The sequence below is a fragment of the Lepidochelys kempii genome, chromosome 7 (assembly GCF_965140265.1).
Source record: "Lepidochelys kempii isolate rLepKem1 chromosome 7, rLepKem1.hap2, whole genome shotgun sequence".
Taxonomy (NCBI): domain Eukaryota; kingdom Metazoa; phylum Chordata; order Testudines; family Cheloniidae; genus Lepidochelys; species Lepidochelys kempii.
In genome coordinates, this window is record NC_133262.1 from 105126470 (window position 1) to 105153543 (window position 27074).

The 27074-nt window shown below is 42.4% G+C and overlaps 1 protein-coding gene across 3 annotated transcripts in view; it reads right to left on the reverse strand.

Moving 5' to 3' along the window:
- LHPP (phospholysine phosphohistidine inorganic pyrophosphate phosphatase) overlaps positions 1–25979 on the reverse strand; it is a 165323-nt gene extending 139344 nt beyond the window's left edge. For 2 of the 3 annotated variants that reach the window (XM_073354119.1, XM_073354121.1), the window contains exons 1-2: positions 25775–25979; positions 4146–4193 (exon numbers count right to left, since the gene is read on the reverse strand). In XM_073354119.1, the coding sequence (XP_073210220.1) occupies positions 4146–4193; positions 25775–25902 (176 nt within the window). In that variant the 5' untranslated portion in view covers positions 25903–25979. The remainder of the gene's footprint in view (positions 1–4145; positions 4194–25774) is intronic. The other variant, XM_073354120.1, reaches the window with a different exon arrangement.
- Between the last annotated feature and the right edge of the window lie 1095 nt (positions 25980–27074).

Sequence of the window (27074 nt, forward strand, 5' to 3'; positions counted from 1 at the left end):
TAATCATAGGTATGTGAATTATCAATTACACTTAGTGGTAAGTTACATTGGGGTACTCAATGCTTTTTTTGCCTCTGTTTTCACTAACAAGGTTAGCTCCCAGACTGCTGCGCTGGGCATCACAAAATGGGGAAGAGATGGCCAGCCCTCTGTGGAGATAGAGGTAGTTAGGGACTATTTAGAAAAGCTGGACATGCACAAGTCCAAGGGGCCAGACGAGTTGCATCCGAGAGTGCTGAAGGAATTGGCGGCTGTGATTGCAGAGCCATTGGCCATTATCTTTGAAAACTCGTGGCGAACCGGGGAAGTCCCGGATGACTGGAAAAAGGCTAATGTAGTGCCAATCTTTAAAAAAGGGAAGAAGGAGGATCCTGGGAACTACAGGCCAGTCAGCCTCACCTCAGTCCCTGGAAAAATCATGGAGCAGGTCCTCAAAGAATCAATCCTGAAGCACTTGCATGAGAGGAAAGTGATCAGGAACAGCCAGCATGGATTCACCAAGGGAAGGTCATGCCTGACTAATCTAATCGCCTTTTATGATGAGATTACTGGTTCTGTGGATGAAGGGAAAGCAGTGGATGTATTGTTTCTTGACTTTAGCAAAGCTTTTGACACTGTCTCCCACAGTATTCTTGTCAGCAAGTTAAAGAAGTATGGGCTAGATGAATGCACTATAAGGTGGGTAGAAAGCTGGCTAGATTGTCGGGCTCAACGGGTAGTGATCAATGGCTCCATGTCTAGTTGGCAGCCGGTGTCAAGTGGAGTGCCCCAGGAGTCGGTCCTGGGGCCGGTTTTGTTCAATATCTTCATAAATGATCTGGAGGATGGTGTGGATTGCACTCTCAGCAAATTTGCGGAGGATACTAAACTGGGAGGAGTGGTAGATACGCTGGAGGGGAGGGATAGGATACAGAAGGACCTAGACAAATTGGAGGATTGGGCCAAAAGAAATCTGATGAGGTTCAATAAGGATAAGTGCAGGGTCCTGCACTTAGGATGGAAGAATCCAATGCACAACTACAGACTAGGGACCGAATGGCTAGGCAGCAGTTCTGCGGAAAAGGACCTAGGGGTGACAGTGGACGAGAAGCTGGATATGAGTCAGCAGTGTGCCCTTGTTGCCAAGAAGGCCAATGGCATTTTGGGATGTATAAGTAGGGGCATAGCCAGCAGATCGAGGGACGTGATCGTTCCCCTCTATTCGACATTGGTGAGGCCTCATCTGGAGTACTGTGTCCAGTTTTGGGCCCCACACTACAAGAAGGATGTGGATAAATTGGAGAGAGTCCAGCAGAGGGCAACAAAAATGATTAGGGGTCTAGAACACATGACTTATGAGGAGAGGCTGAGGGAGCTGGGATTGTTTAGCCTGCAGAAGAGAAGAATGAGGGGGGATTTGATAGCTGCTTTCAACTACCTGAAAGGGGGTTCCAAAGAGGATGGCTCTAGACTGTTCTCAATGGTAGCAGATGACAGAACGAGGAGTAATGGTCTCAAGTTGCAGTGGGGGAGGTTTAGATTGGATATTAGGAAAAACTTTTTCACTAAGAGGGTGGTGAAACACTGGAATGCGTTACCTAGGGAGATGGTAGAATCTCCTTCCTTAGAGGTTTTTAAGGTCAGGCTTGACAAAGCCCTGGCTGGGATGATTTAACTGGGAATTGGTCCTGCTTCGAGCAGGGGGTTGGACTAGATGACCTTCTGGGGTCCCTTCCAACCCTGATATTCTATGATTCTATGAGAGTTGTAGTTTGGGTGCCTCATGTCTACATTTTCTTCTCCAGGCTGAGCTTCCTGGCCAGACTATATCAAAACTGAATAGAAATGTTTTGGTTTTCAGACAACATTTTTCAGTTGAAAATCAAAAACTTTGCAGTTTGGAGGTATTTGGATTTTCAATGAAAAGCTGAAATTTTCCACCGATAGCAGACACTTTTTACTAAATTATTTATGTTGTCGAAAACCTTGAAGAACAGTTTTGATGGAAAATTTTTGACCTGCCCTAATACTGAGCACTTTGGCCTGGATCAAACTCCTGGCACTAAGCAGTTGTTCAGTCATAGTAGATGCGTATTTTCAAAGATATTAGGAGGGATATTTCAGTGTTCACCTTAGTGCATGTGTATTGAGCCTACAAGTCATTGCTCTTTGACAGGTTTCAGAGTAACAGCCGTGTTAGTCTGTATTCGCAAAAAGAAAAGGAGTACTTGTGGCACCTTAGAGACTAACCAATTTATTTGAGCATGAACTTTCGTGAGCTACAGCTCAATTCATTGGATGAAGTGAGCTGTAGCTCACGAAAGCTCATGCTCAAATAAATTGGTTAGTCTCTAAGGTGCCACAAGTACTCCTTTTCTTTTTGCTCTTTGACAGACTATTGTGCCTATTACCCTTGCACAGCTATGAACTTTGTAATTGTCAAAGGACTTGACTCTACAGTCAAACCACACATAGGATGAAATCCTGGTCCCCTGAAGTCAAAACTCCTATTCACTTCAACAGGGTCAGGATTTCACCCACGGAAGTGTTACAAAACAGGGACTGAACAATTGCATTTGTTGAATACAAGATGCCATGCAAAGCAAGTCAATACTTATTATATTTGAAGCCATTGCCCCTGAATTAGCAAAGAGAAATGAGAAATCCTGTGTTGTTAAACTGGTTCAGCTATTCATGGTCAAAAGTTGTTAGAATCTGCTACAGGGCAACTTAACAATGATCTCTAGTGTTAGCAAGTCTGTGGGGGTACTGAAGATAGTAGAAAGGAGGATAAAAGTAAAGATCAAATTATCTGCAACAAAACTCGTTAGAAAAGAATCCAACCTTATCAGCTAAAGAATAATCCATTCAAAAAATTTCCTGCAGGTATAAACATACTAACCCTCCCCTTATCAAAATTAAAAATACAACAACACACTTTGGCCACATTTGTAGTGGAACTACAGATTTATGACTATTTGTATTACAGATACAGTCAAGACTGGTACACCCCCATTTGTCTATAGCAGTGATCCCCAAACGGTGGGGCACACCCTCCTAGGGGGACATGGAGGAATGTTTGGTGGGGTATGCAGCGAGGTCCGGGCCAGCCCCCATGGGGGGCAGGGATGGAGTGCCACCCAGCTCCACTCTGCCACCTGCGCTGCCCCAGCTCCGCTCCACCCCCTGTGCTGCTCTGGCCCCAGTCACAGCTCCACTTCGCCCTCTGCTCCGCCCCCAAACCAGCCCTGCCCTCATTCCCTCTCCACGCCCAGGCCAGGTCTGCCTCTAGCCCCAGTTCTCCCCCATCCCCAGTTCTGCCCCCAGCTCCACCTTCAGCCCAAGCTCCTCTGCTGAGCCAACTGTACAGTAGTGGAGAGGGCAGATTCCATTACTGGTAAGAAATGGCGGGGGGAGGCCCAAGACAGGAAAAGTTTGGGCACCACTAGTCTATAGCCACTGGCTGTCTCTTGTCTGATACACAGATTATAAGCTCTTTAGGGCAGGTACAATCTTTTTGTTCTGTTTGTATAGCACTTAGCACAATGGTCCATGACTAGGGCTCTGAGGCACTGCAGTAATACAAATAATAAATAACTAGAATGTGAATAATGAAATGATCAGGGCTCCAGCAATGTCAAATATATCGCTGCTGTGACAAATATTTGATTCAAACTCTAAAATTATTATAAATCAACCATGGTTCGAGTTCAAGCTGTGTACACAACCAAGCAGTGGACCATTAACAATTATTTTGTACCCATGAACTGTCTGAACAGCTTTGTGAAGATTTTTGCACTTGCCAGGTATCTATGGACATTCTAAACCTGCTTTTCACTTGTGATTTTTGAGTGTGAGTGGTTCCCTTGTCACAGAAGCCAAATCACATTACATTTTCCAATATGGCCTCTAGTCCCTCTTCTGCTTCCGATTAACTCTGTGCAGAAACCCATGGAACTCAAACTTTGCTTGTGAGTTCAGAGTGAAATTTTAACAGGGAAAAACTGGGTTCTTACCTCTTGGAAGCTCAAAGACAGCAAACCTGTATAACCTATTTCTGATGCAAAAATATTTCTCAAGGCCCTTTCAAAGCAAACTGGAAATGAAACAGAGTTTGCACAGCTCTAGGCTGCATACTTAATTTTGCAAATATTGTTTATACTTACATGGAAGGCAACAGACAGGAGGAAGAGCTGACTTTAATGTAATCAACACTGTGAAATAAGGAATTGGGTCACAAAAGAAATCTCCATGTCAAGAAACTAAAAATGGATAGGTTAGTAACGAATTAAAGACCAACAGGTGGAGGCTAGATGACATACTTTCCTTTAACACTTACAGTAGGAAGAATTTTTTAACCTGCCTAAAACTACAAAAATCATCGCAGTCTCACCCAACTAATCCCTAAATCATAGATCGGGGCACACTCCTGACTTTGCTTGTATTGTGAATGTGTGTGTACAGGATGTATGAAAATCAGTTTTTTAATTTCAGTTGAGAGCTGTCCCTCATACTACACCAGTTCTTTGAACTGACCTTTACCTCATTCTGACAGAACAGGACAAGACTCTGAGTGACAATGTCCCACAATGCAATTACTGTGCGTCAGATGAGCTGGTCCCTTACAAATCACCTCGAACTTTACACATCTGCTGGCTGTCAGCATCTGCCAGGTTCACTCACCCGAAAATAATGAAAAAACTCTCATTATTGTTCCATAACAGGTAAAGTGTTAGGACAATTATTAGATATCCTGACTGACCTTGCGCAGATTTAACCAACCGCCCTTGCCAACCTTTTCTTGGTTAGACTTTGGGCATATAAAACACAAAAAATGTACTTTTAGACCACCAAAAGGTTGTGACACCATCAGGAAAAAAAGCTGAGGAATGTGGAGTCAAAGCTGTCATTTTGTTCTAAGTTCATACTCTTCTGCAAAAGGCAGGATAAAGAAAAAGATACATGTCCACAAGTTATAGACAAGTCATAAGGCAAAACTTGGGACATCCCCTCCTCCACTGGTCTCTGTCACAACTCAAGCTATTTCAAACACAGCACCTGAAAACCACATTTGCCTCATTTGGCGGCAGCCGATGTTGATGAATTGGATGACAGGAGAACCCAACCAGAAAATTCAGTCACAGATAAGGCAACAATCTCGTGTGGGGTGTTTTCCTGAGCACAAGTTCAACAGGACTTGGATAGATACTGGTTGCACAAGATTTGCAGAACTGGCCACTCATTATATATATTAAAAAAAAAAATCTTGCAACACACCTATGTGTTTTGGAGTGTTTAACCTTTGTATGGTCAGTGTGTGATTGACATAAAAAGTGGCAGTCATGGGTCAGTGATCTAATGACTGTCTCAGAGACAAGAGGAAAAATGAATATTAGACAACTACCTGTGACCAAGCAATGAAATAAATTTATTCAACACACACTGCACTTTATCATCATGAATATGCTGCATCAGCTCTACCCTTCTGGGTAGGTAACATCTGGGTTATTGTCCTCTGGAGGGGCTCAGATCTCCTGTCCAATCAAGTACAATTCCCTCTTTAAGAATGGCTGAAAACTTTGGAAAACACTTAAACCAGCTGCCAGGCTGTTTTTAGCATTTTGCACCACTTTCATAGCACTAATGTTATATCATATGATGTCATCATATATAAAGCAACACAGTATAGAGACTCAGCATCATGTGTGATGAAGTGATTGCAAAAAGGCAATGACTTTCCTGCTTCTAGGCTTACAGAAGACTGCAAGTATATGAATGATTAGAAGAATGGCAGCTTTAAGTGCTAAGAGGTCCAGAAATAAGCCATTTGCAGAGAATAAAACAAGTATATTGGTTCCACAAAACCCAGGAACTACATTACAAATTCTTGAGTGCCATCTGCTGGTATCATATGTGTTAGCTAGCTATTTACATACCTACCGACAGAGAGCACTCTCAAAACAGTAAGGATAAGGGCGGAATTTAGACATTTAGGGGCAAATTAATTCCTGCCATAACTCTGTTGAGTTCATTGGAAGCTTATTTTGCTACAAGATGAGAAGGAAAATTTTAACATGTACACAGGGAATAGCCTTCAAGATATACATCTCAGGTGTCAAGGCAAAGCAAAATAGAAAGGTCCTATAAACCAGTAAAATGAATATCAATAATAGTCAAAGGTAGGACTACCCCTCTGATTCTATCTACAAAGGATTCTATCCACAAAAACAATGAGAAGTCCGGTGGCACCTTAAAGACTAACAGATTTATTTGGGCATAAGCTTTCGTGGGTAAAAAACCTACTTCAGTTGCATCTGAAGAAGTGGGTTTTTTACCCACAAAAGTTTACGCCCAAATAAATCTGTTAGTCTTTAAGGTGCCACCGGACTCCTCGTTGTTTTAGTTTAATGGTTTTAAGAAAAGTTAAAAAAGAGTTTTAAAACAACAGAACTAACAGGGTAGAACTGCTTTAGTCTACTCAAGTGACCGGAAATCCCACTGCATTTTGTTGTTTTAGCCAGTATGTGAAAAAGCAATGATAATAATAAGGGTATTACAGCAAACAAATACACATAAGAACCTCACTAAACAGCACGAATGGTGAGGAAAGCCAGGTGTGGATTGAGGCCTAGTGAGTGCTGCTGACACCAGACACATCAGAACCCCCAGCCAGTTAGGACATCCTGAATCCTAGGTGACGTAGTGCTCCCCTACTCGTATGTGAGCAGCATAACATCACCCATTCTGGCACTACACTTGGCACAGCTGTAGAATCTCATTCGACGGTCCCTGAATATATTGCAAAGTTAAAAAGCCATCTCCAGCATGGGAGTGCGGTTTGCCAAAGTGCAACTTTAGTGAAGTTCTGCTATGGACAGGCAGAATAATCAATTAATAATCAATCAAAAGAGAGCTAGGCAAACGGAAGAATTATACAAACTGTCACTAAGTGAAGATGAGCCTAAAAAAGTCAGAAGTGATGGTTACAAATAAGGTAGATGCCTTTCCTGTCACTATCTGAATACTATTTATTTAAATACGTAGCAGAAAGCCAGGCGGAACCAGACTGTGCAAGGGTAAGCAGAAGCTCCACAGTGAAGGAGAGAGAAAGAGAGTAGAGATTTAGGGACATTGCTGTTTTATCATTCTAATAAAGTTTCTTGTTCAGAGTTAAAAGGAAGCAATTCATTCTACACTTCTCCACCACTGTAACTGGACACTATCTACTTGCAGAATGAAACATGGTAAGGTGGCTTAGGGCTTGTGCCTGTTAGTCCATCCCCACTAAGAGTGTGTGATTGTATTGTATACATGGAGGTCCACATTTTCAGTGCTGGGTGCCTAAAGTCAGGCACTTCGGGGGAGATTTTCAAAGGCTCAAATGACAGTTAGCTGCTTAAATCCCATTAACTTCCAACAGGAGTTAGGTGCCCAACTGCCATTTGGGCTTTGAAATCTGCCCATTTAAATTCATTTTTAAGCATCTAACTAAAAGCAGCCTCATTTTCAGAGATGCTGGACATTTCCAGCTCCAATTAAAGTCAGTGATCAAGGGCATGGAAGAATGCTCTTGTGAAGAGATGGAAAAGACAGGGACTGTTTACCTTAGAAAGGAGATATGATAAAAAAAAAAGTATAAAAAATGAATGGTGCAGAGAAGGTGGATGGGGAACCCATTTGCTCCCTGGCTCTTTAACAAAAGAACAAGGGGACAGTCAATGATATTAAAAGGTGGGAAATTCAAAATCAATAAAAGGAAATACTTTTTCTCAGAACACATGATTAACTATGGAACCATTGGCCTCAATGACTTTCTATGACAAGAACCTGACAACACTGATTGGATATTTACATGGATACCAAGAATATCCAGTGTTGCCAGAATTAATTAATGACAACAAAAATTTTGGAAGGGATATTAAACCTCATGTTTCAGAGTTTATAGCAATCTCTAACTATCAGAGAGCAGGAAGAGATCTATAAGGGTGCAGAAATATCTCACATCTGCCTACTGCAGAGTTCTTATGTCAGTCTCTGAAACATCTGGTACTGGTATTCTGTCAGACAAAATGTTGGACTAGCTGGACCTTGGATCTGATCCTGTCTGGCAATTCCTATGTATATCTAAATTTTAGACTTTTATTTAAATACCTAAATATGGATTTTGGGACCTATGTTCTGAAAATTTGGCCTATACTTACGACCATTTTATCTATCCTTTGAACGGCTTCTCTTAATGGCATTTCAACAATCCCCTAGTTTTATAATATTACTCCTATTAGTTCACCCTAGGGTTGCCAACCCTCCGGATTGTCCTGAAGTCTCCAGGAATTAAAGATTAATTAAAGATGTCATGTGATGAAATCTCCAGGAATTCATCCAACCAAAGCTGGCAACCCTAGTTCACCCTTAGCTACCTTAAATAATATTTTCCTCCTTTTTTTATGTCCTTCCTCTAAGCTGTACCTACTAATCTCCTTTCATTCCTGTTCAGAGGCAATTCCCTCCTATTCTTTTATCCTCTTTATGATCCTTCCTCAGATTTCCTCTAGATTATCATCTTCAAAAGAGTAAAGGAAGCCAAAGGTGGCAGGATAGGAAATTGGGCAAGTGAGATAGTGAGTGGGGAGACTAGATTCAGACTTCTGTGCACAAGGATGAGTGGGCCAAGAGTGTGATGCACAAGAATGTGTAAGATCAGCCTTGCTATATGGAGCAGAAACCTGGGCCACCAGGGAATGTGATTTTTAATGAATGCTGCTGTACCTGAGAGCAGTGACAGGACATGGGTGAATGAAAGCACAAGGTGATCAAAGAAGAGGCAAAAATAGCAGCAGAGACAGAAAAGATTTGGTCAGCAAGACTGAGGTGGTTTGAGCATATTGTGTGGACAGAAGGTGGTCATCTGGCTAGGGCATAATGAGATACTGGTGCCCTGGAAAAGAGTCACTAACCAGAAAGAAAGAACGAACATGTGGCCAAGTAACAGTAGCGTATTTAGGGCTTGATCCAAAACCCACTGAAATCAATGGAAAGACTCTCACTGACTTCAATGAGCTTTGCATCAGGCCCTTAGGATCAAATTGCCAAAGACTGAGGGCCTAGTCACACCCTTGAGGAAGACTTTGCCTTTTCCAAGTTGCAGTTTGATGGTGAGAGGATTTGCTATGTAATTAAGGCCATGATTCAGCAAAGCACTTCAGTATATGCTTAAGTTCAAGCATGTGAGTAGGTTTCAGAGTAACAGTCGTGTTAGTCTGTATTCGCAAAAAGAAAAGGAGTACTTGTGGCACCTTAGAGACTAACCAATTTATTTGAGCATAAGCTTTTGTGAGCTACAGCTCACTGCTTTGGATGCACCGATGCTGTAGCTCATGAAAGCTTATGCTCAAATAAATTGGTTAGTCTCTAAGGTGCCACAAGTACTCCTTTTCTTCATGTGAGTAGTCTGATCGATTTCAGTGGGACCACTGGATCAGGGCCTCTATCAGCTCATTGCAGCTGCCTTAAATCACAGTGGGCAACATTCCTAGCCCACTGTGAAAAAGAGTACCTACCACCAAGCAAAAGGTGGGGAGGATAGGTGTGTGTATGTAATCACAAGAGTACAATACTTTAAAACTTGGCAAAAATTGATGCAAAGTAACTGACAGCTCATTTTACATCTAGCCTTCCTCTAGATGTTGAAGTAATGATTTTGTCTGGTGTTACTGTAAAAACAGAGAGACCCTTTGTACTGGTAAATAAAAGCATGCTTGTCACTGAAATTGTTAGACAGTATGTGGACTCAGTAAACGTCCAAAGAAGATGTAATACATGATAGCAAATGGTATGTAAGTAGATACAAACATACCCAGAATACAAGCAATTCCTCATCTAGATTTTTAAAAGGTTGTATAACTTTCCATTAAAAAATAATGGGCCCAAATCCTACAAAGCTTTCTCAGACAAAATGACTATTGATACCAATGGGACAGTTGCCTGAGAAGGACTGAAAGATCAGGCCCAGCATTTGCAGTAATGCATAAATGAAAGCTAATCTAATGCTTCAGGATAACATGATTATCACAGAGGTCAGAAAGGAACATTCCCCCTCCTTGTTCAGCATTGTACAATTTGCTAGGTTAACTCTGGAGTTTGCTGGGGGTGAGTGGAGAAAAGGGTTGCTTTTCTCTGATACATTGGCTCCAGTCACAGGCAGAATACGAGATTTGCTGAACAAATGGTCTGGTCTGGTCTTGTAAATCCTATTCCACCTATGTAAGTGAAACAATTTTGTAGCACATCAATTTACTAGATAACTAAAGGTGAACTGCCTGATTATTTTGCCATAGAAAAGACTATTATTAATTATTCATTTTACATGTATTCTCTTAATGAACTCCTATAGAAATGATATGTGAAGCAAAAAAAATAATTAAAAAAATGTAAGAAATCTGTTTGGCCATTATGTCAATTCGAACAATTTGTCTAGTTACACCAGATTCTTCTATCATGTTAATGCAAAGCATAAAACTAGTAGCCCCAGGGTTTACCACATATTAACTGATTGCAAGGAAATCATTTAGGGTTCCTCAGTCAGCCTTCTGAGGGGTTGCTGATCTTTAGATTATGACTCAGCAATATGTAGTGTATTATTCAAACACATGGGTGTCTTTGCTTGTAAGCATATTTATATGTTCTCTGTTTCATTATTATTCTGTATCAAAGAATATGGGAAACATACAGGAGAAAAATTAAAAATTAAATACTAGAACTTTTTGCTTTGGCTTTTGTTAGCTATTGAGGTTAAGGTTCTAAAGACCACAGTATCCCTTCATTTCTACATATCTCTGCACTTCCATGTGTCATTTAGGATTGAAAGTGTCAAAAAACTCTAAAAGGGTGTTCTCAAGGCACTGATGAACTGATTGGAAGCAGGAAGGACCAAAATCTCATTGGAAAGTCTAGCTCGCTGTAACAAGAAACACAGTGTTTCTCAAATGCAGCCACCAGGGGCTTTTCTTGTGACCACAGACTCCTGGGCTATGACTGGGAGCAGGGGGGCAAAGCAGCAGCCCCTATTCCTTCCTGTTGCTCTTGGATGCATCACCTTGGTGTTGGTTGCTGGGACCACCAGCAGGGGTTAGGCCCTGCCTCCCTCTGGAGACACTAGGGGCACAACACTGGAGGAGCATGCAGCCAGTGAGTTCCACACCTCCCAGGGTTGGTGGGGCTCAGGCTTTGGGCTTCAGCCCTTAGGTGGTGCGGTGGCAGGCTCTAGCCAAAGGGCTTTGGTCTCCAGCACTGGGCTCCAGCTGTACTGTGGCAGACCCCAGGCTTTGGCCATGCAGCGTCAGGCTCCATCCCTGAGCCCTGTCCCCTGGCTGTGGGGCATCAGGCTCCAGCCCCACACTGCCTCCCCCGGCCCCAGGTTTGCCAGGGCTGAGTAAGTCTGCCGTGAAAAGTGATACTTGTATGTTTGTTAATATCACTTTTCACAACAGACTTACTAGCTAGCAATAAATAAATGGACGTGTATGTGTGCATATTTATTTGGTTTTCCCTAAAGCTAATTAAGTATTTTAGATAAAAGTGAGAGCAGCCACTAGCCAGAGTTGGTGGCCGTACTCTGAGGCCACCAACTAATTTGTCATGAGAACCTACACAAGTGCTCCAGCAGCACAGCTGCAGCATTGAAGCTGTGCCTTGTAGCACCTGTAGAGTAGATACTTGCTACCGTGGCGGAAGGAGCTTTTCTGTCACTGTAATAAACCCACCCCTTCAAGAGGTGGCAGGTAGGTTGATGGAAGTATTCTTCCACTGACCATGTTGTGTCAACTCCAGGACTTAGTTCAACTTAACTACATCTCCCTGAGCAACGTAGCTAGGTCAGCCTAAATTTTAGGCATACACCAGGCCTCTGTTAGTAAGCTTCTCAATTCTGGGGTTCTTATCCCAAAGAAACATCCGAACGTTTAGGTTTCAACCATTATTAATTAGTACAAACAGCTCTGGTTATACATTTATTTGCAGTAACTACTGTACAGTGTTAATTTAATCACAACATTTTTATGGGTAATATAATCAGATAACCATATTACACTGGCCTTTGTTCCATACTGACAGATAGTTAACAATTTGTCTTTGAAGCAACTCATTATTCATATATAAGAGCCAATGAAACCTAATATCTTTTCCACTGTCAAATCATTATTATACTTTGCATACAAAGGACATCTGTTGGTAAACAGTTAACTGTATTTCTGGAAAGGAAAGGAAAGGAAAGGGAAAGGAAGACTTTGCCTCTTTTTATTCAGTGAATTCTTTATTATGCTCTCAAATAGGCAGGTAAGGTGGATCATTCAGCCATCTGTGATCCATTGAAAGAGCAATGATGTAATCACCTATTTTATTACTAACATCAAAGATATAGGGCTGGGCTCATCCTTGGGATAACTATTTTGACTGCAGTACTGTTATCCCAGAGATTCATTTGGCCTGTGTCACAAATAAAAATTCCATTCTCCCACCTGTTTTCCTTTCACACCTACTTTAAATGTACCACAGTACTCTGTAGTAATAGCCCCAAACACTGTGCTCTCATTAGTGTAAGATGGAGTGTATTGTACTAGTAACTGTAGATTGCTGTAGCATTTATGTAAGACTCTCTCTGAAATCCTTTCCTTTATCAAATCTAATTTAAACAAGGTCAGGTTCATCTCTAAACTAAGGGCCTGATCCAAGTATCATTGAAATCAATGGAAAAACTCCACTCACTGACTCTGATGGGCTTTGAATCAGCCACTTCATGCCTAACACAAGAACCTACATCCTTTTTGATGCATGCCAACCTTCCCTATTTGAGCGGGACAGTCTCTATAGTTTAAACAGAATATTTATGATTTTTCCACTCTGCCCCTTCTCCTGAATGCTCTCCTAAACCAGTGAATTTTATCTGAATTTACAGTTGTGTCCTTATTTCTCTCCCCAATGTCCCTTTATGTTAGTTTCAAATGTTCAGTAGATATTTGTGATGAAGAAAAAAAAAGCAAATTTCAGCCTGGTTTATCTTTACTTCAATGGAGTTACACAAGGGATGAATCTGGCTTATTCTCTCTATCACTAGAAATAACTCAGTCAGTATTTATCAGCTTTATTTTTGTCATATTTGCGAGCTGTATAATTCTCCATACAGCTTAAGCTGTGGGTCTACTTTGAAAAGTGACTGACAAAAAATGGTACCAATCAAACTAAACAGATCCTCTCCCTGTATGTGTGCAGAGCCCCATCTGCTGACTTCTGTCCTGAAAAATTAATTTTTACTGCTTTTTACGCCTATAAACCCTGCAGAGCCAACACACATAAGAAAGAGTGATCAAGACTATTCCTTCTTATGTTTCACCAACAGAATTGTTTACTGATTCCCAATCAGTTACACTCTGGCAGCCCCACTGGAGACAATGCACAAGGATAATTCAGGGCCTAATTAGGCCTCCAGAAATTGTAATATTGGTGGTGATATGTGAGAAGTTTCATTCTCAGCTTTCAGGTGGGAAGTTAGAAAAAAAAAATCTTTTAGTTTTAAACTGAGCCATGATTCAGGTTCCCATCTGCAAACTGGGAAATAATAGTACTTATCAGTGGACTGTTGTATGGATTAATTAGTTGAAATATATTTGCTCAATGCTATGAAATATAAAGTGATATTGTACATAAATAAGTGACGAGTATTGTGGTAATCTTTTTTCCTCATTATCTACCCACTGGTGGATGTTTGCACACTAGCCAATTATGCCACTGGATAATAAATAACTCATGATGCTAAATGTCAATCGCATTTAAATTCCAATGGAGAGACAGGAGTGTTTTCTCCTTTCAGCTGACACAAACATCCACAGGCTTGGGGTATATGCCATTTCAGGAAAGGAGGGTCTTCAAAATAATAATCAAACACAGTACTGATTAACTTAATGAAAGTATGGTCCAGTAGATAGGGCAATGGACTCAGAGAACTAAGAGACCTGGGGGCAGATCCTCAGCTGGGGCAAATATTCATAGCTCTACTGATTTCAATGGAGCTATGAAAAATTTACACCAGCTGAGGCTCTGTTCTCCATATTCTATTCCTGGGTCTGTCACTGACGTATTGCGTGACCATGAGCGTGTAATTTCATCTCTCTGCACCTCACTTTTTAGGCACTGATGCATACCTTCCTTTGTAGAGAGCTTTGAGCTCTACTGACAAAAAGTGAAAATGCAGAGCTAAGTAATAATTAATTGATTAATATTTGTAACATGCTTAGACATCTTTGATTGAAAGACTCTTTCTCAACAAACCCAACCCCGACCATTGGAAGCATTTCAGATGTAGCATGCTCTCGAAACTCTTAATGTCTGTAGCAGATTGTGCGAAGAGATTTAAGACTAAAACCGTGAATTTCTCTCTTGTTCTACACGCGCCTTCAGATGGCTCTTTGTAAACTTGCAACTGATCTCCATGTACTAACTCACTATTCCCCCCACCCCCACATGCTGAATTGTTTTATGATTACAATTCTGCTTGTTTCTCTCACAATCTTAGCCTTGTAAGACTCCGCAGGCATTTTATTTTAACATGGCTGTCCAGCTGCTCCACAGCCTCCCTATGCCTAAGATTTCCATTGCTTTTTTAAAGAGCCCTGTTAAAAGTTGTGCTAACAGATGCACTATACTGACCAAACAACCGGATGTTGTAAATGTCTAACCTCTGTGTGCTTTTCATATGTATATGCTAATAGGCATGCTATGAGCATACAGCTGTAAATGCAAACAACAGATCTCACGATGGGCATGTTTTATGGATGTTTAACCACCTTCTGTCTTGGAACAGACCAACTCCTTACTGTTTGTAACATGCAAAGTGAACCTCATTTTCATGCAGTGTCAATCTATCAGGACCATAATAGCACAGAATAAAGGAGCTGTTAAGGTTAGTTCTGAAGGAGTCATTTAAATCACTGATGTATTTTCGGATTCATTACAAATGTGATATTCTGGTCTACGCAAGTTATTTCTATTACATATAGAGGAGACATTTCCTATGTTGTAGTCAGCCCTACTATAAGGAATTTTTTCCCCACAACAAATGTATGCCGCGTCGCATGAATGACTAACAAATAAATTGTAAAGCTCATGCTCAAATAAATTGGTTAGTCTCTAAGGTGCCACAAGTACTCCTTTTCTTTTTGCGAATACAGACTAACACGGCTGTTCCTCTGAAACCTAACAAAATAAACAATCACAATTCAACTTGATTTTAAAGTCTCTAAATAAGCTTTTCTGCAACACAGATAACAGGCCAAATTCCCCTATTCTACCTGTCTCAGGATTTTATACTGCCACCTATCACTGTTGTATCTGAGTGCCTTTCACGAAAAACCAGTAGTAATGGTCTTCATGGAGTTTCTGGCACTTTCTTCTTTTTCAGGGTAAAACATCTGTTTGGGGTTGAATTTTTGTTTTTAATTTTTTAGGTTTTTATTAATTTAATTTATTTTTTGTAATGTTGATTGGTTTCAGGGTTGCTGTTTGTGAGTTGGTTTTTTGTTGTTTTTGTCAGTTGAAGTATTTTGGGCAAAAGGGGGTATCAATGCTCATGGTTACACCAGTGTAAATGTGGAGTAATCCAGCAAAGTTGTTGGAGTTACTTCAGATCTACACCAGCATAACCAAGAGCAGAACTTAGCCTATCCTGCAGAATAAGCATTTACTTTGGGTTTTATTTTCAGACTCTGATTTGGCAATTTCCTTCCAGAGAAATCCTAAAATATTCCAATACCACAAACTGTAAAAGAGATGCATTAGAGTTAAAAAATACTAAGAAGGAATGGATACCCTTGCTGTAATATTCCTAACTAGGAATATAGCTTTAGTGGAAGGAAAAATCGCTTCCTCTATCTCAGATCTACTGCAAAGGAAAATGTTGCTTTTGTGTTTTGTCCTTGTGTACTGTATACTGTTACATGAGATTTCAGTGCTGTGACTGTGTGCGGAAGATGGTACAGCAAGGCATTTGAAGAGAAGGTCAGCACTTGCATTATATGAGAGCAGAGACATCCTTTCAGCAGTATCTATGTGTCAAAAATATATTTACGAATCATATAGAGAATAAAATGCATATTTACTAAGAGATTTATTTAGGCATGCATCACACCAAACAATTATTGTATGAATCTGAATTATTTACAGGGTTTCTATTTATTTGCATCTGAATGTATGACTTTTTAGAAATCTTGATTAAAAAGCAATTTCTTAAAAAATAGCAGCTTTTAGTGTCAACACATTTGCATACAACTACATACTGACCTATGCTATCATCCAAACACAATATTAATGATCAGTTGGTAATGAGATAATGAGTCAATAAAGGTTTTAAATTATGTGAGCTAGAATAATTTCTTGTCTAATAAGGAGATAAATAAGGCTCCTGGACTTCACTGAGCAAAGTGATCATTCTTAAGCAATTATATTGAATGCCATGAATAATGTTTTTCTTTGGCACTTTTTGGCACGTATTCCTGCTGCACCAGATTTCCATGACTATGGCTGTCACTTCTGTGCTGCTCCTTAGTATAAAACTGCCAAGGAGCTATACAGAATCAACAATGAAGATCTAGCAAGACAGGCACAAAGATCAAGATCAATATAATAATGATGTCACAATTGTGAGGATTCATAGGTGCTGTGCAGATGCATATGTGCTAAGTATTACTCTGAACGCCAGTGAGAAATTGCAATGCTCATTGGGGCGGGGAGGAGGCGTTCAGCAGCTGCACATTCTGGTGAGCTCATTCTTTCATTTCCGTGGGTGCTTATTGGACTCTGTGCACAAGTGGGAACGGGAATAAAAGTGCAAGAATCTCAGAAGCCAGGGGCATACCTCCTGAGTGAGGTTAACAACCATAGTTGTACTAGCTCTCCAAAGAGGGCAAAGCAATGTCCCAAAGCACTGTACCATAGAACAAAGCAGCCTGAGTGCCAGCAACCACACATCTGGAGCTCAGAAAGGCCTCATGCCTGCTTGAGGCACAATGAGCCCTACAGCTCTATGGAGAGGAGCTCCTATGACCATTGTGAGTGCAGTGCTGTGCTGTGTGTTAAAGGCATTATGGAGCCCATCGACCAGTTTAGATAGAAAGCCAGAAGCTTTATAAATTATGCTCATGGTAGGAGACTGAATGACCCAGCGTATACAGGGTGAAATTCACCCTCCGTTCCCCACACACATATCTGAACAAACAGGCTTTGTATCTGGAACTATACAGAAGCCACTCTGCAGTTCATGAGCAGGGTGTGGGGTCTCCCCTCAGCCTTGAACTTCTTACCCTAGAGGTCATAGCCACTGGATCCATGGAATCACAGATCCATGCATCATACCACTTTCCCCAGCTGATGCCAAAGCTGACATACAAAACACGGGGGCACAAATTCCTCTGCACACCCAGCCCCAGTTGCAGCAGCAGCTCTGCTGTGCCAGAGGCCTTCTGCCGTCCTTACACCACGGGTGAATGTCATACATTGTCTTCCAGTTTTGTTACACTTCAACTCCAACCCAAAGGAGTTTGCCTATTTGAAGACAGCATCCAGGGGTCTATAGTTAGTTAGGATCTCAAAACCCGCTTTGAAGACTCTACACAGCCTCCCCCAGGTCAAATAAGCATACAGACCAAATTAACTGCTGAAATGTAGTGATCTCTAATGAGGAACAAGGGCTTAGGGATTTCCAGCATATCAAGAGAAAACTCTTAACATCTTGCATTGTGCCCAAGGCCAGAGTTTTACTGCTATTTCAGCCAACATATTTCTGACATTACTGTAAGTTAAATTACAGTCTATGTTGCTTACATACAGGAGGTTTCAGTAAACGCAGCAACAAAACTGTTTAATAACAGTATGTAACCTAATAAAAAATTAAGTTGAAAAACCTAAAAGAAACAAAACCAAATCTCCAATGACATAGGGGGGATTTTGGTGGAGATATTCTCAAATATTTCCCAGTTTTATAAGAAATGACCTGTTTTCCTGCAGTAATTATATGATTGTTATTGTTTATGTTTATTGTGGTAGCACCTAGAAGCACCAGCCCAGGTCAGGGCCCCAGTGCTAGGCACTGTACAAACACATAGTAAGAGACAGTCCATGTCCCAAACAGCTTGCAGTCTAAATAGACAAAGGAAGGCCTATTGTTCCTGTTTCACTGATGGGGAAAGTGAGGCACAGAGGATTAAATGATTTAGCCATGGTCACACAGGAAGTCTGTGGCAGAGCAAGGAATTGAACTCAGATCTCCTGAGTCTCACACTAGTTTCGCTAACCACAAAACCATCCTTCCTCTTTATATAAAGATATTACAAGCAACAAGGAAAATAGAACCAGTCTGATTTTTAAAACTCCTTATTAATCCAGTCTTTATTCAGGAAACTACAGAAGAGAATTTCTCAATAAGAGGTCCTGAAATGCCTAGGTTCTTATCTAGCAAGTCCAGCAGTGGCCAATATCCATGCTTTACAGATTCCAAGGGCAGAGGGAGTATTGCTACCATCCCAGCTGACCTCCTGTATAACACAGGCCATAGAACGTCTCCAAAATATTTCCTAGAACATATCTTTTAGAGAAATATCTAATCTGACTTTAAAAAGGTCAGTGATGGAAAATCCACCATGACCCTTGGTAAGCTCTTCCAATGGTTAATCACTCTCAGTGGTAAAAATTTACACCTTATTTCCAGCCTCAATTTGTCTGGATTCAACTTCCAGCCCCTGGATTGTGTTGTACCTTTCTCTTCTAAACTGAAGAGTCCATTATTAAATATTTGTTCCTCAGGCAGATACTTACTGTCATTCATTAACCTTCACTTTGTTAAGCTACACAGATTGATCTTTTTGAGTCTATCACTATAAGGCATGTGTCATAAATATAAAGGGAAAGGTAAACACCTTTAAAATCCCTCCTGGCCAGAGGAAAAACCCTTTCACCTGTAAAGGGGTAAGAAGCTAGGATAACCTCGCTGGCATCTGACCAAAATGACCAATGAGGAGACAAGATACTTTAAAAGCTGGAGGGGGGGAGAAACAAAGGGTCTGGGTCTGTCTGTGTGATGCTTTTGCCGGGGACAGAACAGGAATGGAGTCTTAGAACTTAGTAAGTAATCTAGCTAGATATGCGTTAGATTATGATTTCTTTAAATGGCTGAGGTAATAAGCTGTGCTGAATGGAATGGATATTCCTGTCTGTGTGTCTTTTTGTAACTTAAGGTTTTGCCTAGAGGGATTCTCTATGTTTTGAATCTAATTACCCTGTAAGGTATTTACCATCCTGATTTTACAGAGGTGATTTTTTTTTTTACTTCTATTAAAATTATTTTTGTAAGAAACTGAATGCTTTTTTCATTGTTCTTAAGATCCAAGGGTTTGGGTCTGTGGTCACCTATGCAAATTGGTGAGGATTTTTATCAAACCTTCCCCAGGAAGGGGGGTGCAAGGTTTTGGTGAGGATTTTGGGGGGGGAAAGATGTTTCCAAATGACTCTTTCCCAATAATAAACCTAGTTAGACGTTTGGTGGTGGCAGCGAAAGTCCAAGGGCAACAGGTAAAATAGTTTGTACCTTGGGGAAGTTTTAACCTAAGCGGGTAAAAGTAAGCTTAGGAGGTTTTCATGCAGCTCCCCACATCTGTACCTAGAGTTCAGAGTGGGGAAGGAACCTTGACAGCATGTTTTCTAATCCTTTAATCATTCTTGTGGCTCTTCTCTGAACCATCTCCAATTTAACATTCTTCTTTAACTGGGGGCACAAGAACTCACCATGGTATTCCAGCAACAGTTGCACCAGTGCCAAATACAGAGCTTAAAATAACCTCTCTGATTGCACTCAATATTTTCCCCCAGTTACTTGTCCTCAACAGCACCATTCCCATGCTTGAAGCAAAGCACGTACATAAGTACTTGCAGGGGCCCTGGAATGCATATGCCTCAGAGAAGAAAATTACTTTAGTTTTGTGTCTTATACCAGTGCCACTGTCACTGTGCACACTGTCAAAACTTACACAATATTAATAATAATTGTTTGAGTCTAATGGTAGGAATATCAGACCAATTAGCACAGCAGTGGCTGACACTCTGAGAAAGTCTGACTTTCTGCACAAGCATAAAGAAATAGAACGCATATCAGAAAGGTTCGATTAGAACCCTTCTGGTCTAAGATGAGGAACAGGTTTTGATACTACTTTTAAAAACATACAAAGCCCATTGAAATCAATGGATCAAGCCCTAAAATAACATTAGGAGTCACTTTAGCAGTGATTTTCACTCCTTTACAATCCCAATTGATAATTCAGCACAAGAATTAGGTCCTCATGGTCAAACATAAATGAGCACATCAGATGAAAAATAAATCTTCTCCTGTCGTGAACTCACTTTGCTGTATCTGTGGTTGTAATGCATGTGACTTACGTTGACAGATCCCCTCAAGGTGAAGGGCTTCATTCGTTTCAACCAACAGAACTAAAATATGCCCTCTTCCCCCAGCTAGGGAAGAAAGTTTGACTTGGGGGCAGCAAAAGCCGCTCATACTAACCACTGCTCTTCTGAAGTGTATGGCCCAGGAAGCAATTGGTGCTGGCAAAGGAGGATGCAGGGACAAGGCACCCAGGAGATGTGCTCATTCAATACAGTGGCTTGCTTTCCTTAGGTGTGAATCCCACTACTAATGCAGATGAACCCACAGGTGGAGAGGGGTTCAAACTGCATCCTAACCAGAGCTCCTGGTGCTGAATCAATTGTGTAGGGTGACAGCTTTAACGGCAAATTTCCTTGCAGGGGCTCGTCATGGGTTATGGTGCCTGCCACTGCTTTGTTGATGACCCTCCAGTGACCTGATGTAAGATGACCTGGCGATCTCCATTGACCCAATATCTATAACACAAAACCACCACCATAATTTGCACCGTTGCCAGCTGTCTCAACCAAGGGTCAATGACTGCCTAGGAGTGGAGATAGATCTACCCCCTCACCACTCAAGTGATGGTCCCTTCAGGACACAGTTGAGACACACTGGCAGGGCAGTGTGAGGAAACTAGCACTGATGCTGCTCAGACATACCTGTTCCATGTATAAATGGACAACTTTAGTCTTTGGGCTCCCAGCCTGGCATCTTACACAAGCCTTAAATTCAATTAAAAAGAAACTCCTTGCATGTCACTGCTGGGTTTGCCTTAAGCTGCCCTAACACCCAAACACTAATTAAACAATAGGTATGTATTAAGGGAAGGTACAGTAACTTTGACAATTTTTGTATTGATTTGCATGTTTTATAACAGAGGTCGTGAATTCTATTATTAAAAATAGCCTATGTTATAAACTATGGTTCTGTCTTCCCCTGCTCCACCAATTACATGAACGTGCTTTTAGCACCTTTTATAAGAGATGGGGATTGACCTACTGAACTTGGCGAAAGTTTCCTTTCACCTGATTGCTGTACAAGCATGATGCCGTCCTCTATATTTCAGTGGATATGTATGCATATATGCATGCAGACTTGTGAAATGTTTTGGATAGAAGAATACTACTATAACACGCTGTTTTCAATTGCTTATTCACCATTTGGGCTGAAATTTCCCATGCTTGGTGTCTGCCTCAGGTTGAATTTTTTGGGGCAAAATATAAACTAATTTGACTGCTATGTTCATCAACTTGGGATAGTACCCTACCAGTGCAGGCAATTTTTTTCAACTGATTAATGATTGAACATACTAGAGTTCACAGCTACATTGTCCTCCAATTTTTAGATGTAATATACATAGTGACTAAAGTAAATATCAGCTGAAACTGAATCTAACCTGCCTGTATTTCTCTGGGGTTGGGTTACTATTTTTTGCTAGGAGCCCAAGGAAAGCAGAGCTTCAAACTCAATAGATTCTCTCATGGTTGAACAAATATTTTTTAAAATGTCAAGGTAAACCAAAAGTTTCATGTTTGTTTTCCTATCTTACTCAATTTTTAAGACTACAAACTTGAGGTCTGGAAAGTCTATTTTTTTACCCTGATCCTACTTTATTTTTGGATATAATTCCACTAACTTGAGCCAAATAAAAAATGTAACTCTTTAAATACCATGGAACATGTAGCATAATCAAGCAAAAGGGTATATGCCTGGACACTATACATCCTGATGACAGAACAGTAATTATAAATAATATCTAGCTCTTTGGTAGCACTTTACATCCATAGATTTCAAAGCCTTCACAAAGGAGGTAAGCAAATTATCTCCATTTTACTGATGAGGAAATTGGGGCACCGGAAAATGAAGTGACTTGGCCAAGGTCACCTAGTACTCTAGTAGCAGAACTGGGAATAGAATTCAGGTCTCCTGAGTTCCAGTCTAGTGCTCAATTCAATAGGCCAGTGGTTCTAAACCAGGCTATGTACCCCTGGGGGTATGGAGACATCTTCCAGGGGATACATCAACTCACCTAGATATTTGCCTAGTTTTACAGCAAGCTACATAAAAAGCACTAGCCTAGTTAGTACAAACGAATATTTCATACAACTTGTTTATACTGCTCTGCATACTATACACTGAAATGTAAGAACAATATTTATATTCCAATTGATTTATTTTATAATTATATGGGAACAATGAGAAAGTCAGCAATTTTTCAGTAATAGTGTGCTGTGACACTTTTGTATTTTTGTCTGATTTTGTAAGCAAATAGTTTTTAAGAGAGGTAAAACTTGGGGGTACACAAGACAGATCAGACTCCTGAAAGGGGTACAGTAATCTGGAAAGGTTGAGAGCCACTGTTGTAAACTGCCAATGCTCAGAGCCTCTGAAAACCAACGCACAATGCACTAGTTGCAATAGGTACACTGGAACCTCCTGAAAAGCTGTTTGAATTGCTTCTTTTAGAAAAAGAATGCTAAAGTTTTGCTTTAAAAACATACCCACACTTTCAGTATATAGATAATACGGCCTAACAGTCAGGGGAGGGCTGCTCCTCTGCAGACAAACCATCTAGCCACAGTGTCAGGGTTTACAAAACTAAAAAAAGCCCAGTCCAAACCCCAGTGAAATCAATGGAAGGACTCCCTTTCACTTGAAAGAGTTTTGGATCAGAGTCTTAGAATAAAACTCAACAGAGGCCAAAGACCAATTTTACTGGGTGGGGATGGCTTGGAGATCTAAGCATCACTTCTGGAAGATCAGGATCCCTGAAATTACAGGTCCCAAATGTGGCAGGATTCACTCAGTAATTCCACCAGAGAGAGATTTAGCACCACTCAATTTATTGTATTGAAGATGTGGAGGCACAAGAATGACTTTCACATAAGACCTTATAAACCAGAGGTTCTCAAACAGGGGTCTGCCCCTCAGGGGGTTGCAAGGTTATTACATGGGGGGGGAGGGTCACAAGCCATCAGCCTCCACCCCAAACCCCACTTTGCCTCTAGAATTTATAATGGTGTTAAATATATAAAAATGTGTTTTTTAATTTATAAGGAGGGGTCACACCCAGAGGCTTGCTATGTGAAAAGGTTCACCAGTACAAAAGTTTGAGAACCACTGTTATAAACTATGGTTCTGTCTTCCTCTGCTCCACCAATTACATGAATGTGCTTTTAGCATCTTTTATAAGAGATGGGGATTGACCTACTGAACTTGGCGAAAGTTTCCTTTCACCTGATTGTTGTACAAGCATGATGCCGTCCTCTATATTTCAGTGGATATGTATGCATATATGCATGCAGACTTGTGAAACGTTTTGGATAGAAGAATACTACACAAAGGGACATTATAGGAACACAGGAATTGCCTTACTGGATCAGACCAATAATCCATCAAATCCAGCAGTGACCAGTACTGTCTGCTTCAGGGGATGATAGAAGAAACCCTACAGAAAACAGTTACGGAATAACCTGCCTCCAGGGAAAGCTTCCTCCTAATGATCAATATTTAAAGGTTGTCTTATGCCCTGAAGGTTAATTATTTGGAGACAGATTCTCCCAGATATTCTTTGTGGTTGCTGGGAAAATGTGGTTCAGTGCACTGTGTGAACTGATGAGAAAAAAAGGTTCTCTCATTAATGAGAGCTCTAGATTTTGAAAATAAGTACAGAAAATTAGAAGATCTAGCACAGATTTCACAAGATATTCAAAGATTTTCAAAAGATATTGCAGGTATGTGCTAATTCATTCTTTAAAGGCCTGCACAAGGTAGTGAATAGGTTATAAGTTATGGCTCTGAATCAGAAGAACACAGTCCTCAACTAGCTGAAGTCCTAACATTTGAAGCACCAGCCCCACTGCAGTTGATGACCCTTTGGAAAAATTCAGAGTGAACACACAATCTGATTGTGATTAGCAGGTGTGGGGGACGACAGAACGTATGGATATATGGCGTCCTAGATGCCTGGTTTGGAGGGGAGGAGGCAATGCAAGAGTGAATGGCAGGAGGGGGAGAGCATACAGGGAGCATTGCATAGGGCTGACGATGCACAGCAGATGGAAGGGAGAGCATGTGGGAATGGTGTACAACACCCAGCATACCAGGGGAGGTAGTGGGAAACAATGTAAAATAGCGTGTGCCACCCAGTGTACACGGCAGCAGGGATAGGTGAAATGTGGAATAGTGTGTTGCACCCAGTATACATGAGATGAGGGAGAAGTGAAATGCTGTTTGGTACTCAGGATACATGGCCCGGGAGCCGGAGAGGTGAAACTGTGGAGTGGTGATTGGCAACCAGGGTACATTTGGGGTGGGGTGGCAGGATGAAATGTGAAATGGTGTATGGCATCCAGAGGGCAATGTAAAGTGATGTGTGGTACCCAGGATACACATCAGGCAATGTGGAATGGTGTATGGCACCCAGAATATATGGCAGAGGTGTGAGGGGGAGTTGGAACAGGGTGTGGCACCCAGCGTACGTGGGGGGAGGAAGGGGAAGGGCGTGTGGCACCCAGCGTACAGTGTGGGGGGGGTTGAAGTGTGGCACCCAGCGTACGTGGGGGGAGGAAGGGGAAGGGCGTGTGGCACCCAGCGTACAGTGTGGGGGGGGTTGAAGTGTGGCACCCAGCGTACGTGGGGGGAGGAAGGGGAAGGGCGTGTGGCACCCAGCGTACAGTGTGGGGGGGGTTGAAGTGTGGCACCCAGCGTACATGGGGGGAGGAAGGGGAAGGGCGTGTGGCACCCAGCGTACAGTGTGGGGGGGGTTGAAGTGTGGCACCCAGCGTACGTGGGGGGAGGAAGGGGAAGGGCGTGTGGCACCCAGCGTACAGTGGGGGGGGGGGTTGAAGTGTGGCACCCAGCGTACATGGGGGGAGGAAGGGGAAGGGCGTGTGGCACCCAGCGTACAGTGTGTGGGGGGGGGGGGTTGAAGTGTGGCATAGTGTGTGGCACCCAGGAGAGGGGGCAGGCAACGGGGCACGGCGTATGGCCCCCAGGCGTGCCCCGCTGGGCTCTCTCCCAGGCCTGCAGCTCTGCGTCCCTTCCCCTGCCCACAGGGCTAGGACCGCAGGTTCCCAACCCGCGGTAGTTTGGACCCTTCTCCTGGGAGCGGCTGGAAGCACCGCGAGGAAGGAGCCCGGCGGGACGCCGTGGCCCCTGGCTGAACCTGGCGCCGGCCGAGAAGGGGGCGGCCCCACCCAGCTGCAAGGAGGGAGGGGGCGGCGCCCCCTCCGCAGCGTGCCCGGGAGGCGGGGCGGGTCAGGGCACCGCCGGGTGGGGCGGAGGAGAGGGCCGGCCGCCGGGGCTGTGTAACGCCCTAGCTCTGCGGGCACTTACTTTTCCACCGCTTCTCTAGATCCCGGGATGGGAACCCCGCCTCCGTCTCCTCCACCGTCATACAAGACCCCACTGATATCTAGCACCACTCCCCTAATGCCCGCAAGCTGCTTTGCCCGCTCTGCCATAGCGCGCACAGCCCGGCCTGGGGCGTGCGGCCGGGCCGTGGGGTCAGCTGAACTCCGCCGAGTCCAGAGCCCTTCCTTCCGCCAGGGCCGCTGGGAAACGTAGTTTTTCATTGGTGTTAATTTGAGCAGAAGAAGACGAAGTGCGGGCATACATGGGGGGGGAAGGTGGAACGGGATTGGCACCCAACGTACATTGGGGAGGGGGCGACGGGGCGGTGCACCGGGGTGTGCCACCCAGCATACATTCAGGTTTCAGAGTAACAGCCGTGTTAGTCTGTATTCACAAAAAGAAAAGGAGGACTTGTGGCACTTTAGAGACTAACCAATTTATTTGAGCGAAAGCTTTCGGTGAGCTACAGCTCACTTCATCAGATGCATACTGTGGAAAGTGTAGAAGATCTTTTTATACACACAAAGCATGAAAAAATACCTCTCCCCAGCCCACTCTCCTGCTGGCAATAGCTTATCTAAAGTGACCACTTTCCTTACAATGTGTATGATAATCAAGGTGGGCCATTTCCAGCACAAATCCAGGGTTTAACAAGAACATCTGAGGAGAGGCCAGGCAGGAAAAAACAAGGGGAAATAAGTTACCTTGCATAATGACTTAGCCACTCCCAGTCTCTATTCAAGCCTAAGTTAATTGTATCCAATTTGCAAATGAATTCCAATTCAACAGTCTCTGGCTGGAGTCTGGATTTGAAGTTTTTTTGTTGTAATATCGCAACTTTCATGTCTGTAATCGCGTGACCAGAGAGATTGACGTGTTCTCCGACTGGTTTATGAATGTTATAATTCTTGACAGCATACATTGGGGAGGAAGGGTGGAATGGGGTGTGACACGCAGCATACCTTGGGGAGGGGGGTGGAATGGGGTGTGACACCCAGCATACATTGGGGGGGTGGAATGGTGGGAGGTGTGGCACCTAGCATATGTTGTGGAGGGGCAAGAGGGAGGTAGAACGGGGACTAATGGGCAGGCAGCATTTTTGATTCGCTGCTAGTGATGACAGTGAGCAGGGGGAGAAACAGATTCTCACGGTGGCTGTCTTGAAGTAAGCTTCTACACACAACTTCAGGTCACAATCTGCTTCATTTGTGTCTTTTATAATAAATAATAGTAATTACTATCATACTACGGTCTTGCACTTAGCAATCATCATCGCCACCAA